General features: G+C 52.5%; 2 protein-coding genes across 26 annotated transcripts in view; both read left to right on the top strand.

The window, feature by feature from the left end:
- The window catches only part of CCDC136 (coiled-coil domain containing 136), a 30,895-nt gene extending 24,279 nt beyond the window's left edge, over positions 1–6,616 (top strand). For 10 of the 22 annotated variants that reach the window (XM_024249946.3, XM_054559804.2, XM_024249950.3 and 7 more), the window contains 2 exons: positions 101–421; positions 6,285–6,616. In XM_024249946.3, the coding sequence (XP_024105714.1) occupies positions 101–421; positions 6,285–6,395 (432 nt within the window). In that variant the 3' untranslated portion in view covers positions 6,396–6,616. The other 12 variants (XM_024249947.3, XM_054559794.2, XM_054559792.2 and 9 more) reach the window with 4 other exon arrangements.
- Positions 6,617–14,853: 8,237 nt separating this feature from the next.
- The window catches only part of FLNC (filamin C), a 28,876-nt gene continuing 25,245 nt past the window's right edge, over positions 14,854–18,484 (top strand). For 2 of the 4 annotated variants that reach the window (XM_063726162.1, XM_063726163.1), the window contains exon 1: positions 14,854–15,457. In XM_063726162.1, coding sequence (XP_063582232.1) covers positions 15,106–15,457 — 352 coding nt within the window. In that variant the 5' untranslated portion in view covers positions 14,854–15,105. The remainder of the gene's footprint in view (positions 15,458–18,484) is intronic. The other 2 variants (XM_009243211.4, XM_024249493.3) reach the window with 1 other exon arrangement.

Raw genomic sequence — 18,484 nt, forward strand, 5'->3', positions numbered from 1 at the left:
TGCTGGAAGTCATGTTTCCTGGAGCTAGTACAGCATTGTCATGAGATTAGGAGCTTCACAGGTAATGCAGCCCCCATCCTGCCCTACTCCCACCCCACAGAGTCTGGAGGTAGTGCTGTACTACAAGGCCAGCCAGAGGAAATTAGATGGACTAGCAAAAGAGGAGGAAAAGAAAGAGGAGATGGAGGAGGAAAAAAAGGAGGAAGTGAAAGAGGAAGCAAAGGAGCAGTGTGGGGATGAGCTAGTTGCTGAGCCAGCAGATCCTGGGGAAGCTAAATCCACAGAAGATCAGGAGGAAAATGAAGAGGACAAAGAGGAAGAGGAGAAGGAAGAAGACAGTGAAGAGGAGGAAGATGACGTTGACCCTTCCCTTGAAAGTGCCGAAGAAAACAACCCCCTCAGACTTTCCGAGAGCAAAAAGGTAACCAGAGCCAAAGGCTAGATCAAGTGGGAAGTGGGGTCTTGGGCTCAGATACCTCAGAGTTAATGGGTGGCCCTACCAAGGATGGATGTCTCCAGGAGTGGAGGCCTCGCGCTCTTAAGGCACAACCCTTCGGGGAGGTGGAGATGCAGAAGGGGGAGACGAGAGCAGTCTGTCTGCAGGAAATCATGGGCTCAGCCCCGTTTGCTGTGGAACCACCTCACAATGACCACCTTTTCTGGGAACCAACGTGGGGTCTCTGGAGTCCTTTCATTTACATAGTAGCCTTTGTTACCTTCCTTATGTCGGGAGTGTTCCCTCATCCCTCTTTTGGCACTGCAGGAAGGACATTGACAGTGTGAAGTCTACTTCAGGCCATTTCTGTCGGTCTGGGCAAGTCATTCAGTCCGGTTTTCCTATGGTGCCCTGTTAGGTTTAACCTTTGTTGTTGCTGTTAGGGGTGTGTCAGGGGATAATCTCTTCTTTGTAGGCTCATGTCGCCCCCTGGATTCTGTATATCACAGGACATGAAGGTGGGGCCTGGAAGTGATCAAGAGTGATAGTGAAAATATTTCACGTCTGTACAGTAGGAGCATAGACTAGTCCAAGGAGACCATCCCTAGCCTTAACCCTTCAGTTGCTAGATCATTGAGAGGTTGGGGTGGAGGTATCCTGGAATATATATGCCAGAATGCCAGGGGTAACTTACCAACAATATAGAAGTACTTCCATATTTTCATAACTGGTATGTCTCTGCAGGTATATAGCAACTGAATTCTTGCCCTGGGCTTAACTCAGGGCTCAGAGTCCCTACAGAGTTAGAGTATTTCCTGTGTAAGTCCTCAGCTTACATTACAGGTTCTTTCTGTTCTAAACAGAGGTAAAGAAAAAAGCCTCTTGTGGTGGGATTATCCAGTCAACTCTGAGGATATCTGGAATTTCCGGCAATTTGGTCTTCAGCACTGGCTAAGGATCCAGTGTGCAGTGCTCTGCTTACCTTGTGCCAGGGGACCATTACCTAAGATGTGGAAAGTCGGAACCACTGCAGCCCCTCCCACTATCATGTTTCCTTGAGCTCATCATATTCCACCACGTGCTGGTTCAGAGCCTCACAGATGTCTTTACCTTCGGTGCCACATTTCTAAAGCTAGACCTGATTTTTCTACTTCAAATATATTCTATGTTTCTATATATGGAGAGATCCCTTTGCCCCGTGGGTCCTGCGTCTTTTGCAGGCAGCTCTAGGGCATGCGTATTACCACCTTGCAAAATCAGTTTCTCTCTGGAAGATTGTTGCAGTGAAAGAACTAGCTCTTCTCCCTTGTCAGTTTGTTTCAGTACATGTTGTCTTACAATGATATCATTAGATTCCTAGGGGATCAAAGGGACCAGAGCCCAAAATACTAAGAAACTTAATGGAAAGCAGGCTAGAACAAAGGCACAGGTGGCCTGGTAGAAGACTGGCTCTTCCTAGAGCGACCTAGGAAAAGTCACAAGAAAGGTCTAGATGCAGATACCTCCTGCTTGACAAGATATGAGAAGTATATGACAAGACAGAAAGAAAACTGGACTCACCGCCTGACTTGGACCTACCTGCTGCTTAACCCATTCAATTTTGCAGTTCCTGCAGACTGCCGGTGGAAAGAACCAAGGCCCAGGCAGCAGAAAAGACATGCAACTGCTCTAGCTTACCTGTTTTTTAACCTCTTGATTCCTTTCTCTTTTCCCTTTGTTTTCTCATCTTCATTATCTGTTGGATCCATGTGTTTATGTCTCACATCTCCTGGTCTCTCCTCGTGCTTCTTTCTCATTTTGGTGTGTTGCAGTCATCCCCTACCCCCGATCCCCCCATCTTCTCCTTGCCTCTTGTAGGCCTGGTGGTCATCTCGGCTTTGCTCTGGTGCTGGTGGGCTGAGACGTCGTCCTAATGCAGGTACTGGTATTGCTTCCTCTCCTTCTGAGGGATAGAGGGAGGGTGCAGGTTGCCCTGGCCTCTCCTCTTTCCCTTTTCTCCCAGCTGCTTGCTTCTTGCTTGTGCCATTTTATAATAGGTGATGCTCAGGTCTGAGTTTTAGTTCTGACTTTTCCTTGGGCTACTGCAAAGCCTCTGACATCTCTGAGCATGTCTTCGTAATGCATAGGAGGTTGGAATGCTTGCCAGAGACATGGTTTGAGTTTCAATCCTTGGCTGGGAAAACCTTGGATAAGCCCAGCTTGGTTGCTACTGTCAAAGCTGCCTCACTAGTTCTTTTTCCCCACTCATCCTCTGTGTGATGGCTAGCCTGACCACTTCTGATGAGCTGATGTTTGCAAGGCTGGCCTGGACTCTCTTTGTCTTGGTTTAACTCCAGAGCCAAGTTCTCACTACTGTTGCTACCCAAGATGGCAAAATAAAGAATCCCTCTTCTGTTGGGAGAGAGAGGAGGTCTGAAGAGCTCTGATCCTCATGATCCTCCCAGGGCATTGGTAGGAGGGCACCCTAAGTTGGTCCATCAAGCTTGGTGAAATGGAACCGAACCCCTACTGTATTCTGCTCTTTCTGCTGAACAGTTCTCTGCTTCTGGCCTTCCAGTCTCCAGAAAAGTCAGAACAGAATGCCGGGAAATTGTATTAGTTATCTATTTGTTTTGTGGGCCAGATTCCATGGTAATTGGCTTCCCAAGCTAGGTTTTCTGGAGAGAATGAGGTATTAGTGAAAAGTTTCTACTAGCCAGAGATGTGTGTTCTCAGGAAATCAAGACTGATATATTCTGGCCACTTTCCTGTCAGCTCCCACACATGTATTCTAGACTGTCAACAGGATACCAAATTCAGGAGGCAGAATGTGGTCTTACGGCCTAAGGTAGAAGCCTGGGGTTCCACCTGCCTTCTGGAACCCATAAGGTATTCTCTCTAGTCCTGCATTGGCTCCTCTCTCATGCTTTCCCTGCCTCCTCCTCCACTCTCCTCTCTTCTCACATTCCTGTGAATGGAATGTAGCTTAATGCACAGGGTGGCAACTGGAGCGTTTGTTGGTGGCACTTCTCTCCATTTCCTTTTCTGTCCTTCCTCCTGCTCTCTCCCCAGCTTTCCTGTTACTCATCTTCAAGCCTCCACTTTTCTTCTTGACTTTAGGTATTCCCTTTACTCCCTGGTCCACAACTGCTTTAGTGACGGGGCCCCTCTCTATAACTGTTTCTCCCGTTGTCCCCCAGAAGTCTTAAGGCACTACGGGTGAAACCCAAAGAATTCAGCCACAGCCTTCCACCACCTCAGACCCAGCCTGGCCTAATCAGAGGGAGAGGAAGAACTGCTGGTGAAGGGTTCTCCTGGTGGGGCCTGTTATCCCCAGAGCTCCAGGAGGCCCCAACATGCACCTGTGCAGCCAGGACCTGAGGGAGCACAGTGTGGTAGAAAGCGTGGCTGCCAGGCGGTCAGAAGAACTTGGTTGAGTCTGTCTCTACTGACAGGCGTTGTCCCAGGGAGCAAAATGCACACTCTGAGCTCTAGTTTCTTCAAATGTAAGCAAAAGATGATCAAACCTCTGCCCTCCTCACAGGTTTTTGTCAGGACTAGAGGGGTTGAAGTAGATGAAAGTATTCTATGAACTATAAAATACCCCATCATTAATAAAAAGAGCATGCACTTAACAAAATGCAGTCTATGTGTCAGGCACTGTTCTAATCACTTACATATATTAACTGACTTAATCCTTGCAACAACCCTGTGAAGAAGCTACTCCTATTTTTTTAAATATATGATTAAACTAAGGCATAGAGAAGTTAAGTAAAACGGCCAGGAAGCTGCAAATCAGATTATAAGGACTCAATATTAGCAACAGATAAGATTCCAGTCTTGCTTCCCCTTATTGTCTTTCCTCATTTTGAGCGGTTTCTCTTCATTGGTCCCAAGTAGGAAGACACCATACTTGGATTTAGGCAACCTCAGATCACATTAGCTCTTTAGGTAACTAATATATTATTTATTTATTTCATGTATTTTTTATAAGCCCCTCTGCAGATTGTGTATGCTAAGCATCCTCTCCCCATTCTGTACCTGCATTTGATTTTGAGGCTTCAAAGGCAGAATTTTCCATTCTTCCCTATTATAGTTCATTGTTCTTACCTTATAAGGTTTTGTGTGTATGTGTTTTTAATCTTGACCCTGTGGTTTTAAAATATTCACTTCCTCTGCCACCTTCACATCATCTACAGGGGTGGCAAGCCCTCCTTCCCTGTCTTCATCTACAGAGGACAGAGTGAGGACAGAGCCTCTAGAGTGTCGTCGCTTGGGGTTCTTTTATTCAGCTCATTGGTCACTTACCTGCCATTCAACAAACTGTACTGTCATCCTACCCTTATTTCTGCATATTATCTGCAAAGATCATAGAAAATTCTGTCAAACAACTCAATGTCCAAAAACATGATTCCGGTGATTTGTCACTTAGGTCACCTAGTTTAAAAGGAGACTTTGACACGACTTACCCCTTTGGGACACCCACACCAGCCCTTTCCCCATCCCATGTAGAAGCTTGCCTTTGCCCAGTGTGAGGTGCACGGGTCACATTTAAGGATTTCAGCTCCTCCCTTCTTTAAGAACACCAGACTAACATTCTTAGCAATGCACATTAGGATAGAAGCATCTGAGCATGTTAATATTTTTTTCTAGCTAGCTCCCTTCTTAGTTTTTGTTTTTGGTTTTAGAGACAGGGTCTCGCTCTGTCACCGAGGCTAGAGTGCAGCAGCATGATCATGGCTCACTGTAACTTTGAACTCCTGGTCTCAAGCGATCCTCCTCCCTCAGCCTCCGGATCTCTTGGTTTTCTTACATGAGTTACTCTGTATATCCACCTGTAACATTGCTTGGCTTTCCATTTCATACCTTCTGTTGTTCTTAGTAGCTATTTCTATAAGCTCAGGAGATTTTCTTTGCTCTTTAGCAGGCTTAAAGTCCTCTTTTTAGATCAATTATCATCTGAGAAAATGTGTTCTTAGCATTAATGGGCTATATTCCATTTTTACTTGAAACCATCCTTCTGTTACCTATGCCATAGCTTATGACTCAAAATCCAAATTCTACCTTTCAGGTAGTAGAGCAAAAAAGTAATAAAAATAAAACCTATTTCCCCAAGTATGTATTTTCTTGTCTGAGATTTTCATATTACCTAATGGATGCTTTTTGGATATCTTCGATGGTGCCACTTGTCCCATGAATCAGCAGGGTTCCCTAGTGGCCAGCAGTGTCTGGAAGCCTCAGCATACTCTAGCACATGCACCAGGAAGTCAGTCAACATACCTGGTGATTAGGAGTGTTTTAATGACCCAGGCCCAGTGACAGGTTTGCTTAAATTTCCTTGAACCAATGTTATTCTCTGTCAAAGTTTGTCTGCCTAAGAACCTCCTACTTACCTGCACTCCATGGTGCACTTTCTTCATTTCCCCTCAGCCTTATTCCCCCTTCCCCATCCTCTTGACTCTGAGTTCACTTCACTGCAGTGAAACTAATGAGGTGCTGCTGCTTTTCCCAAAGCCCCAGATTTCCCCTCCTCTTTCTTGCCATGGCATCCAGTCCTTTTTCATTGCAACCACTTGGAAGTCTGGCCCCTGAGCCTGCTTCTTCACATGGGAGCTAGTATTCTCAGCCCATGGGGAGAAATGGAGGCCTGAATACAGGTGGTCACCTAAGATGGTGTGTACAGTCTTGGGCCACATGTCTAGTGGTGCCAGGACTGAGAGATCACTTACCTCCACCGGTTACCCAGGAGGTAAGAGAGACTGATCCACAATGTTCCTGAGGTGTCTTGGGCACCCATAGGCAGGTGACTTCTGGCTTAGGGCAGGGTTCAGGAGGCTGGGCACTCACAGTTTCTCTTTGGTCCCCACAGAACATGTTTGGGTTGTGGAAGCCTATGGTATTCTTGGCTATTGCAGCTGTGGCTCTGTATGTGTTACCCAACATGCGACAGCAGGAGTCAGAGTTCTGCCTCATGGAGTGATGGCAGACCTTGGCCAGCGCGAGGGCAGATCCCCAGTGGCCACCACCCTCAGCTTTGGGCAGGACACACTGTGCCAGAACCCTCCCCATATGTTCCATGTGTCCCCATCTCCTCAGCCTCAGTCACCCAGGCTGAAAAGGCTTGTGGGGAGCAGCTGACTTCCATCTCCTGCCTTGTGTAAGAACCTGAGTTCCTTGTAATTAAATATCAACTGAATTACATGAGACTGTGGATTTTTATTTGAGAAATGCCTCACAACACAACCAGAACAGAGCAGTCCCCCAAGTACCTCACATAAGGGTCTGACTCCTGAATATGGCTTCTCACCTTGCAGATGACCTCAGAAATGAGGCTAGCCTCTTGTGCTGTCAACTGACTCACAGAGGGGTTAGTCTGTGCTTATTAACCCCATCCTGAGGTACTCTCCTGAGCATGGAGAAATGGAGTGAATGAGGGCTGGGGAGACCTCCCCTTAGGTTCTGTGCCCACACCTATCTACATGAGAAGGCTGCCCTAAGAAGATCCACGTGTGTGCCTTCGTGGCTTAGCCTTTGTGACTTCTCAAGGGATTCGCCCTCAGAGATGACTTTAATCAGCCAGGGTCCTAGCAGTAAACAGGTGGCACACTCAAAGCTTTACATGAAGAGAGTTTAATGAAGGGACTATGTACAAAAGGCAGAGTTAGGGAAGCAACAAAAAATAGTGAAGTACCAGGCACTAGCAACAGTGTAAAGCTGTTAGCATCCCAGGCTGAAGTAGGAAGGAAAGGAAGCAAGAGCTGGAGCTCTGAAAATGGGCCCCAGGCAGAAGTGGCAGCCACATGGGGTGCAGCCCCCGCCAGAGCCGTGATGAAGTGGGGTATGTATTCCCCTACCTTCTCTTCTCACCTGCCGGTATTCTACTGGTACCTTATCAGCTGAACTCAACGGGAAGACAAAGAGCAGAGGTGCCCAGGTGATGTAATCTTTCAAGCTCAGCCTCCTGGAGCTTAGAGCAGGGCAGAGGCCTGAAGATGGATCTAATTGGGACAAGTAGAATGATGAGGGTAGTTCATGTGTGTTCCTGTTTACCTTCATTCCTGTGGAACCTTTGTGATTGGAGTTTATCATCATGAATGTTTCCATACGAAAGAAGACCCCAAGCGTATTCTTTTTATTTCTTTCTTTTTATTTTATTTATTTTATTTTTTTTGAGACAGGGTCTCACTCTGTCACCCAGGCTGGAGTGCAGTGGCACTATCTTGGCTCACTGCAACCACCACCTCCTGAGCTCAAGTGCCTCCCACTTCAGCCTCCCAAGTAGCTGGGACCACAGGCATACACCACCATGCCCAGCTAATTTTTATATTTTTTGTAGAGATAGAGTTTCACCATTTTGCCCAGGCTGGTCTCAAACTCCTGGGCTCAAGCAATCCTCCTGCCTCAGCCTGCCCAAAGTGCTGGGATTATAGGCATGAGGCATAGTGCCCAGCCCCAAGCATATTCTGAAACCATAGTGGAAACAATGACCCCATGACTCCTGGCTTTCCTTGGACCCCTCTTTCTTCCTCCCTCCCACCCGAAAGGACTTTGTTCCATTCAACCAAACATCCAAAGAAACACATGTACAGAGTGTATACTGTGGTAGCACTGCCAAGCTAAATGAATTCATTCCTTCTCTAGCTCTTACCTACAGGGAGTAGCAAGGACATTTAGAATTAGGAGATTTTCAAGTTGTATTCAGCCCAGAGAAGTGACACAGCTGAATCGAAAGTCCATTTTGGCAGACATGGGGCTAGTGCTGAAACTGTGACTAGCCTCCCAGAAACGTGACTGCAACTAGGCAAACTGAGGACAGTGCCACATGCCTCTTTTGCCTTTGTCTAAATCAGTGGTCCCCAACCTTTTTGGCACCAGGGACCGGTTTCATGGAAGACAATTTTTCCACGGATGGAGAGGGGATGGGGATGGTTTCGGGACGAAACTGTCCCACCTCAGAGCATCAGGCATTAGCTAGATTCTCATAAGGAGTGTGCAACCTAGATCCCTCACATGCGCAGTTCACAATAGGGTTCCTGCTCCTTATGAGAATCTAATGCTGCCACTGATCTGACAAGAGGCAGAGCTCAGGTGGTAATGCTCGCCTAGCCACCACTCACCTAATGCTGTGTGGCCAAGTTCCTGACAGTATTGGTCCATGGCCTGGGGATTGGGCACCCCAGCTCTAAGTGACTCCTCTTTGAAGACAGTTCTGACCTAGGCTGGTCTAGCTTCTTGCTAGTCCATGTGACCCACAGATCTGCAGCATCAGCATTGCCCAGGAGCTTATTTGAAAGGCAGATCTCAGGCCCCAACCCAGACCTACTGATGCAGAATCTGCATTTCTAACGAGATGCCCAGTTGATTCGTATGCACAGTAAGATTTGAGAAGCACCACCCTAGTCAATTATATTAGATTGTATGTTCTCAGTTGTAACCTAAAGAAATTATTTCACAACTGACCTGGTGCCACTGGCTGCTTGCTTTTGAGTGTAGTGAGACTGCTATTTACCCACTTTACTGCCGCCACCAGTTGACTGAAGAACATGGGTATGGGTGGTGGAAAGGACTTATAGCCAAATGCTATGGTAAGTATGTTTGTGTCTGCCCCCTATCCTGCAAATGCATATGTTGAAACCCTAACCCCTAAAGTGATAATATTAGGAGGGGGGCTTTGGGAGGTGATTAGGTCGTGAGACCAGAGGCCTCAGGAGTGGGATCAGAGCCCTTATTAAAGAGACTTCAGAGAGATCCCTCACCCTTTCTGCTATGTAAGTTTATAGTAAGACTACAGCCAGGCCAGGCGCAGTGGCTCATGCCTGTAATGCCAGCACTTTGGGAGGCCGAGGCGGGCAGATCACCTGAGGTCAGGAGTTCGAGACCATCCTGACCGACATGGAGAAACCCCATCTCTACTAAAAATACAAAAAATTAGCTGGGCGTGGTGGCACATGCCTGTAATCCCAGCTACTTGGGAGACTGAGGCAGGAGAATCGCTTGAACCCGGGATGCAGAGGTTGTGGTGAGCCGAGATCATGCCATCGCACTCTAGCCTGGGCAACAAGAGTGAAACTCCATCTCAAAAAAAAAAAAAAAAAAAAAAATGACTACAGCCATCTGTGAGGGAGTAGGCCTCTGGCCAGACATGGAATCTGCAGGCATCTTGATCTCAGACTTCCCAGCCTCCAGAATTGTAAGACATAAATTCTTGTTGTTTATAAGCCACCCGGTCTATAGTGTTTTGTTACAGCAGTCCAAATGGACTAAGACACCAAAGATCACTGATTTAACCTGGAATTACAAGCCAGGATAGAAGTCAGGTTCTAGTAGGGTGGTCCCCAGCTAGGGGACCTGAACCTAGACCCTGCCTAATGACAGGAATGTGGGCCTGCTTTTCCCACTTTTTTGCTTAGAATACAAAACCCCTCCCTTTAGAACATGTCCTTCTCTGTTTGTTTCATTGATTAATTGATTGATTGATTGATTGAGACAGGGTCTGGCTTTGTTGCCCAGGCTGGAGTGCAGTGGTGCAATTTTGGCTCACTGCAACTTCCACCTTCCAGGCTCAAGCCATCCTCCCACCTCAGTTTCCAGAGTAGCTGGGACTACAGGCGCTCACCACCGCGCACAGCTAATTTTTGTATTTTTTGCAGAGATGGGGTTTTGCCATGTTGCCCAGGCTGGTCTAAACTCCTGAGCTCAAGTGAATCGCCCGCCTCAGCCTCCCAAAGTGCTGGGATTACAGGTGTGAGCCACTGCACTCGGCCCTCTGTTCATTTTAGAATCCCATTGTCTTCATTTGGTTTGGACTGTCTCCTTGTCTTAATGATACACTGTTACCCAGGTGTATTAAAGAGGAATCTTTTTTGTTGAATGTGAAACATTCACTTGAGCTAGCTTTAAAAAAAGGCAGTAGGATGTTCTCATTTATAAGTGGAGTTAAAGCCGGGCGCAGTGGTTCACACCTGTTCACGGGTGGATCACAAGGTCAGGAGTTCAAGACAAGCCTGGCCAACATGGGGAAACCCCATCTCTACTAAAAATACAAAAATTAGCTGGGCATGGTGGCAGGTGCCTGTAATCCCAGCTACTTGGGAGGCTGAGGCAGGAGAATCGCTTGAACCTAGGAGGTGGAGGTTGAAGTGAGCCAAGATTGTGCCACTGCACTCCAGCCTGGGTGACAGAGCAAGACTCCATCTTTAAAAAAAAAAAAAAAATGTGGAGTTAAAGAATGTGTATAATGTGTGTAATGTGTACACAGGGACATAGAATGTGAGCTGATGGACATTGGAGACTTTGAAGCGGCAGGGGGTAGGGGGGCGGTGGGGGGGTGGGGCGAGGGGAGGGATGAGAAATTACTTAATGGGTACAATGTACATTATTTGGGTGATGTTACACTAGAAGCCCAGACTTCACACTAAGCAATATATCCATGTATCAAAACTGCACTTGTACCCTCTAAATTTATACCAAAAAAAAAAAAAAAAGACAGGAGGGATTGATCTTAAGTCTGGAGGGGTATGCCTTGGAAGCCACAGGCAGGCGTGCACTTGGGCCTAGGTGCGCTAGAACCAGGGACTCAAAGCACCTTCAGGAGCCTCCATCTCTCCCCCCTGCTGCCCTCTGCATAACTGCCTCCTTTCTGCGAGCTCCCTGCAGCCCAGCCCTGTCTGGTTTCCCTTCCCAGGCCAAGAGGTAGAGCAGCCACCCGCTGCCACTCCTGGCAAGGACCAGCTGCTTTTGGGGCAGGGTGGGTGGTTCTAAAGATGACAGGTACTGCTGGTTCTGATTGTGGCAGAGGGAATGTTGGGTTGCAGGGAAGGGGAGAGGGGAACAGCCTGGAGATCCAGGCAGTGGTCCCCATGGGGGTGTGGACACAGAGCTGCAGGGGAAGGCCTCTCTCACCAGAACCCCTTGGTCTCCAAGATAATCAGAGGAAGCAAACTAATTGTTTTGGATCACCTATTAGATGCCAGGCACCATGCTAATCATCTTTCTTGTGATTTCCTTCCATTTTCACACATTAAAAAAAAAAAAGATGAGATAACAGGCCCAAAAGAGTTACATTACTTGCCCAAGGTTACAGAGCTAGAAGTAGAGAGGCTGGAATTCAGCCCATGGATCATTCCACTCTACCACACTGTCCCTGGCACCTGTGTCAGAGCCACAGTCAGTATCAGTATCACTGAAAGTGCCTGCTATGACCTGGTCAGCCCAGTGTCATCACAGGTGACTGTGGAAATGTCCCTGGTTCCAGAAAAACAGGATTTTCAAACATGGCTCATTGTATCCGCTCACTTGGATTCAGCTCAGCCCAAGATAAATATGGCCAATATTGGTGGCTGATGAGCAGAGCCCCTTGATGGCAGAGGCAGGACCGGGTGAAGAGCCAGGCAACCTGGTCTCCTGAGATAGGTCAGCGGGTGGTGAGTCAGGGGGCTATAAACGGCCTGTGGCCCCAGCCAGCACTGCCCAGATACTCAGCTGATGAAACCCCTTGTAACCCCCTGTGTGCCCCTGCCTGGCTTGGGGAGGAGCATCTCAGCACTCCTTGGGGAGGGGGCCCTACTTGGCAGGCCGGGCCCAGCATTGTGCACGGTCTGTTCCAGCCTGGCTGGCCAGGCCCAGGGCCTGGGCTCATGGGCTATATTGAGGGCTGAGTCACCAGCCCGTGCCTGGGTCGGGCTGAGTGTCACTGACTGCTGGGGCCTGAGTCAGGCCCCGATTTATCCTGGAGAGCAACAGGCTCAGGTTTCTGAGGATGGTTTGGGGGGGGAGGGGTGACGGGAATCATCCTTTGGCATTCTGTACCCTCCTCTCCTCTGCCAACCATTCACTTGATCCCCTGGGACCCGCACACTGACCTCCCCTGGAGCAAGCTCTTGAGTCAGAGGGAAAGCAAGGGAAGCTACGCTGGGAGTTCCTTCTCCCCTCCCTGGCTTCCTCCGGCCTCTCCCACCTGAACAGAGGCGCTCAGCTGGCTGGGGGATCTCAGATAATGCCTGCAAAACAGGACTGTGGACCATTAGGGTCTGTAAAGGGGCTGTCAGCTCCGAGCTACCTCACCTTAACCCTTTCTCCTCCCCAGCAGCTCAAAGATGAATGCATCCTTTCTCAGATCTGTGTCTCAGTTTACTCATCAGGGATTCAGAGGCAGCACTGCTGAACCCTGAGCCCTTGGCATATCAGGTTGGCTGTCAGAAGGCGGCCTTTGTACATACACAGTTCCCTTGTGAGGCCCAGCTGTGTGTCCTAGGAGCGGGGCCTCTCTTCACGGCAGAGCTCAGCCTCTCAAGTGTATGGACAGCATGGGTGCCTGATGGGTGGATTTAGCCATGAGTTGAAGGTGGCTTGGGGAGAATGAGAGTTCTAGAGATAGGGAGAAGGGGTTGCCAACAGGAGAGTGGAATTCCTGAGCACCTCGTCACAGGCAGCCGACAGAACATGAGCTGCAGGGGCCAGGCTATTTATACCTCGCCTGTCACTATCAGGGTCCCCAGAGCTCCCCCCACCCCCAGCCACGCACAGCAGGTCCTTTTGCTCTTTCTGGTCCCTTCTCTACTCCTCCCCCTCCCTACCTAAGGACCAGGCAATTTCATTCAATGAGAAGAGAAAGAAAGTATTCATAGACCCCCATCATCATAAGCATTGCCCCCACAGAACCCTGACACTTTTTCCTCAGCTCCGTAACAGGGGGTGCCCTCATTGGCCCTTGGGGGAAAGAGCCCCCAAAGATGCTCACTATCCCTTCTTTTACACCAGGTCTAGGGGGAGAAGAGGAATTAGATATAATGATTCATCTAAAAGGGCCCAGAACCTTCCCTGGCTTAAAGAAACTTCTCAGGCTCAGATATGGCCTCCTAGCCAGCTCAGCTCGACTTACTAGGTCTAGAAGGATGGGAAAGCTGAGGACACATGGCTTGAAAAAGGGGGAACTGGGAGATATGGCTGCATGTATGTTACAAAGTTGCAGAATGGATCCTCTCCTTATAGAAATACATTCTCTAGGCCGGGCACGGTGGCTCACGCCTGTAATCCCAGCACTTTGGGAGGCCAAGGCGGGCAGATCACCTGAGGTCGGGAGTTCGAGACCAGCCTGACCAACATGGAGAAACCCCGTTTCTACTAAAAATACAGAATTAGCTGGGCGTGGTGGCGCATGCCTGTAATCCCAGCTACTTGGGAGGCTGAGGCAGGAGAATTGCTTAAACCTGGGAGGCAGAGGTTGCGGTGAGCAGAGATCATGCCATTGCACTCCAGCCTGGGTAACAAGAGCAAAACTCCAACTCAAAAAAAAAAAAAAAAAAGAAAAAAAGAAAAATAAATACGTTCTCTAGCTCTTTCTCCTCCCCCTAGGCCAGAGAGTCTGTTTGGGTGCCTCAGTTTCCCTGCTGTTCTATTCCCCAGGCCTGCAGCCTTTGGCTTGCCCTGAGTGCAGCTTTGCCTGGGCATCCCGGCTGGCTCCCTTAGGCTCTCCCTGACCACTCTGCCCCTGGCCCTGCCTACCTGCCTGGTCACATTTCCCCCTGGCTGCTCTGGCTGGGGCTCTCCCTGTTTCTGCCTGGCTGACCCACCCTTTCCCTGGCAGGATCTGCCCTGTGGCCCAAATGGGCATGTTGCCCAGGGGGCTCCTTGGCACTATGGGGGAAGAGTCTCTCCTTCCCCTCTTATCATCTCAGTTGAGTCAGACTTGGGGGAGGGGGACACACAGTGTGAGTCACTGGGTACCCTTTTCCTGAGCTCAGCTTCATTCTGAGGCGATGAGGCCAAACGGGCTGGTGACAGGGACACTGAGTCAGGAGCAGGGGCCCCGGTCTTACTCCTGGGCCTCTGGATTTGGGCCCTACATGAGGCTTTTCTATCTGTAAAGTCCAGCAATGGCTGGGAGGCACACACAACCCCCCGCCCCCCCGCAGGCTTCTCCTGCATTGGCCTGGGCAAGGTCCCTGCTTCCTCTCAGGCCGTCTCTGCACAAGCACACACACTTCCCTTCCCTGTCCACAGGTGGACAATGCCCTGGGCTAGGAGCCAGCCCTCGCAGGCCCTGTCAACAGCCTGCCACCAACTAGTCTAGAAAATTCTGTCAACACCAGATCAGTGGGTTTTGCCCTAATCACTGGCCTCAGTTTCCCCATTTACCTCTTTAGCCCGTGCGGGGTGTGGAGGGAGCATATTTCATTCCTGACAGTTTGGTGTGTTGGGTGTGGATGGAGAACTGTCGGCCCTCCCCGCCACCTTCCAGCGCGGCGGCACCGGGGGCCCAGGGGGTGGGCGCCCTCAACCCCGTCCTGCCGCTCGGGCGGCGCGGGGGAGGGGCGGAGGGGGCGGGGCGTCCTGTGCGGCGCGGCCCCCACCCGCGGGCCGGGCGGCATTCCTGGGAGGCCGGCGCTCTGACGTGGACCCGGGGGCCGCGGGCGCGGCGGGGGGGCGGCGGTCCGGGGGCTTCTTAAACCCCCCGCCCCGGCCCAGCCCGCACTTCCCGAGCACCGCTCCGCCCCTGGAGGGAGAGAGAGCCAGAGAGCGGCCGAGCGCCTAGGAGGCCCGCCGAGCCCCGCCAGCCCCGGCGCGAGAGAAGTTGGAGAGGAGCGCAGCGCAGCGCAGCGAGTCCCGTGGTCGCGCCCCAACAGCGCCCGACAGCCCCCAACAGCCCAAACCGCGGCCCTACCCCGGCCGCACCCCCAGCCCGCGCCAGCATGATGAACAACAGCGGCTACTCAGACGCCGGCCTCGGCCTGGGCGATGAGACAGACGAGATGCCGTCCACGGAGAAGGACCTGGCGGAGGACGCGCCGTGGAAGAAGATCCAGCAGAACACATTCACGCGCTGGTGCAATGAGCACCTCAAGTGCGTGGGCAAGCGCCTGACCGATCTGCAGCGCGACCTCAGCGATGGGCTCCGGCTCATCGCGCTGCTCGAGGTGCTCAGCCAGAAGCGCATGTACCGCAAGTTCCATCCGCGCCCCAACTTCCGCCAAATGAAGCTGGAGAACGTGTCCGTGGCCCTCGAGTTCCTCGAGCGCGAGCACATCAAGCTCGTGTCCATAGGTCAGTGCGGGGGGTGAGGGCACGGGCGCTGCGGGGATAGGGTCGTCCCATGGGGCAGGGGACACAGGTGCGGGGTGGGCGTGCGGGGAGCTGAGAGACAGGGCAGAGGGCACCCCCCGGTACAGAGAGAAGACCCTGGCCCCGGCCCTCCCTCACACCGACAAGGGCCACGGGCACTGCCTGCACACCCCTCTGGGGACAGCGAGCACTCCCTGGGTACCCTGGGGAGTCCAGGCCTTAGGGTTTGCGAGCCCTCCAGCTGCCGCCTCCCCATGCACACTCCCATCGCCCGCCTCCGCTCACCGTCCCCTTTCTTTCCATCGGGCAACCCTAGCCCACACTTGGGAGGACAGAACCAGTGCCTGTCACTGATTCCTGGGGGCATCTCCCCGACCCCAACAAAACAAGTGGCTCCCCAGCTTCACAGCCCCTCCGCGGGCCGGGAGAGGTCTGAAGACAGGTCCCCAACCACTGCCCGCGTCTGCGGGTTCTGGGGCCGAGGGGAGCTGGCGCGGGAGGCCCTCTTCGTGCATGTGCTCAGCAGCTGGGTTCAGGCCCGGGGGCCAGGGCAGGCAGGGCCCAGCCTCAGAAACCTAAAAAGGCACTGAGCGAGCGCGGGGAGACTTAACCCCTGACTGTCCTCCTCCTGCTTCAGCCTGCGGTGGAGGGGGCTTCCGCAAGTCCAGGCCCTGCCCCAGCCCACCCCCTACCCCGGGATTGGCTGCAGCTAACGGTCTGGGCTGCGGGGAGGGAGGGGAAGGCCTGTGGAAGGGAGGAAGTCATTGAGTGTAACCAGATTTGGAAGGTGTGTAGTGCAGGGTGGGGGCGGGGAGGCACTCCAGTCTTGGGAGCAGAGACACCAAGGGTGGGCTTGGAGTGGCAGGAGGCTGTCCTGCCCTCAGAGTCCTGCAGTCATCCCTGAGGCTGGGGGCCTGGGGAAGACCCCCTCCCTGCCCACCCCTGTGGAGAGCTCTTAAGAACCCTGCTGGAATTTGCAGGACGGGGTCCTTGGACGGTGCACCCCACGGCCCCAGGAGGGGAGTTTCATGTGGAGCCAGGTGGGCCCCACACAGGATGTTCCCTGAGATTTCTCCAGATGACTTGATGTCTGTCAGCCCCACTCTCCCTTGGGGCCATCTCTAGGCCTCCTGATATAGCAGCTGAGGTCAGCCCAGGGCCCTTTGCCCTGTCCAGTCCCCTCCCTAGCCCTTACCCCCTCCTGCCCCAATACTGCCCCCCCACCCCACCCCACCCGCCTGCCCTGTCCTGGAAATAGCCCTGCCTCCGTGACACAGCAGATGTCTCTGAGCTTTCCAGAAGGACAAGGCTGAGGGCAGGGGGTGGGGGAGGGAGCCTGGAGTGTGTAGTGAGACTGAGGGCTACGTGATGGAGGCTGAGGGGTCAGAGAGGAGTCAGTCCTGGGCCGGCATCCTCAGCAGGCTGGGTTTTGAAAGGCAGGACTGACTGTCCCAGGTGGGGTCTGGGGGAAGAGCCAGAGGCTTCGGCAAGACATATAGGAAACCGCTCAGCCTTCCCCTCCCCTCCAGTCTGCGGGGGCTCCCGGCCCCTCTCCAGGCCTCGTCCTTCCTGAGCACACCTCTCCCCTCCCCCTTGGCGGTGCCTGGCTCCAGCCCCCTTGGCTCAGCAGAGGAGGGGCCGGCTCAGAGCAGAGGGGAAGAAGCAAAAGCTGGTTTGAGGGTGGGAGGGAAGCTCCCTGGTTCCCGCTGGGAGGAAGGGGAGACAGTCCCCATTTGGGCCAAGTGGCTCACTGGCGCTGATGAGATAAGCTGTCAGCAATTCAGCTGCCGGCCCCAGGCTGAGGCTGGAGGGGAGGGGACACCGGCGGCGACCAGCTGGGGCGCCCCACCATGAGGAGGTCCAAAGGGGCTGCCCACGAGGCAGGGGCATCCTGCTTCTGCTAGCTCCCCTACTCCATTTAGTGGTGGGAAGGGGCTATCCATGGGGCCTCCTTCTGAGTATTGTCTCAGCACTGAAATCGAGCATCTGGGCACCTCAGGGGGCGTCAGAAAGACTCCCCACTTCTCTTTCTAGGAGGGAAGTCAGGGTCTGGAGTAGCAGCTGGGATCCAAGTCCACCTGAAGAAGGGGCACTGAGCCCAGGTTAAAGGAGCTGTGCCCTTCATATCCTCACCACCTTGTCCTGGCCCCCCATCGCCCCTCGTTCCCTCCGAACAAAGAGGCCTATGAGGCAGCTCTGTCTCGCAGCTGTTCCCCAGTTGCTATTCCTTCTCCTGGAGCCAACAACCAAGGGAGGGGCTGGAGGGGGCAGCAGCTGTCCCAGCACCTCCCTAGGCCCAGCCCTCTCCTCCCCCTCCATTTGAGGCCTGGGGTGGCCTCGGGAACTAGCTGTCTGGCTCCTCCCACTCCTTTGGGGGTATCCCTAGGCAGATGGAGAAGTGGCTTCGTGAGCCCTGGTGGCGCTGAGCTCCTCTCCTCTGCCTGGCCTCTGAGAGGGAGGAGAGAGAGGGAGGTCATTGCTTCCAGAGTGGGACTTGGGGCCCCACTGCCCTTCTCTTGCCCCAAGCCTGGACCACTTGCTGTCTGGCCCAGGGCCAGTTGCTGGGGAGAAACTTCCCTCTCCAGCAAATATGAATGACCACCCTCCCCATATACACACCCCCCCCAACCCCTGCAGCCTCAAGGCTTCCTGCCCAGGGGTCTGGCTCCAGTTTGCAAGAAGTACTTCTGGGCGTGTGAGCTTTGGAGGCTGTCGGGGTTGTGAGAGGCTGGGGGCACTGGGGCATCCAGACTGTGTGAAAGTGTTGGAGCCTGTGTGTTTGAGAGAAAGCACCAGGAGGCAGGGAGTGAGTGTGTCATGGAATCTGAAAGCTGCCAAACCATTGTGCTGCAGTGGAGCCAGGGGAAGGGGGCGGGCTGGGGAGCTGCTGGGGAAGGAAGGATGAATCAGTGACAGGGTGGGGGAGCCCAGGAGGCCAGAGCCCCAGCCAGAAGGACAGGGAGACTGAGGCACCCCTCCCGGGGCAGGTGGGAGTGGGGCAGGAGATGC

Source organism: Pongo abelii, chromosome 6, assembly GCF_028885655.2.
Source record: "Pongo abelii isolate AG06213 chromosome 6, NHGRI_mPonAbe1-v2.0_pri, whole genome shotgun sequence".
Lineage (NCBI taxonomy): Eukaryota > Metazoa > Chordata > Mammalia > Primates > Hominidae > Pongo > Pongo abelii.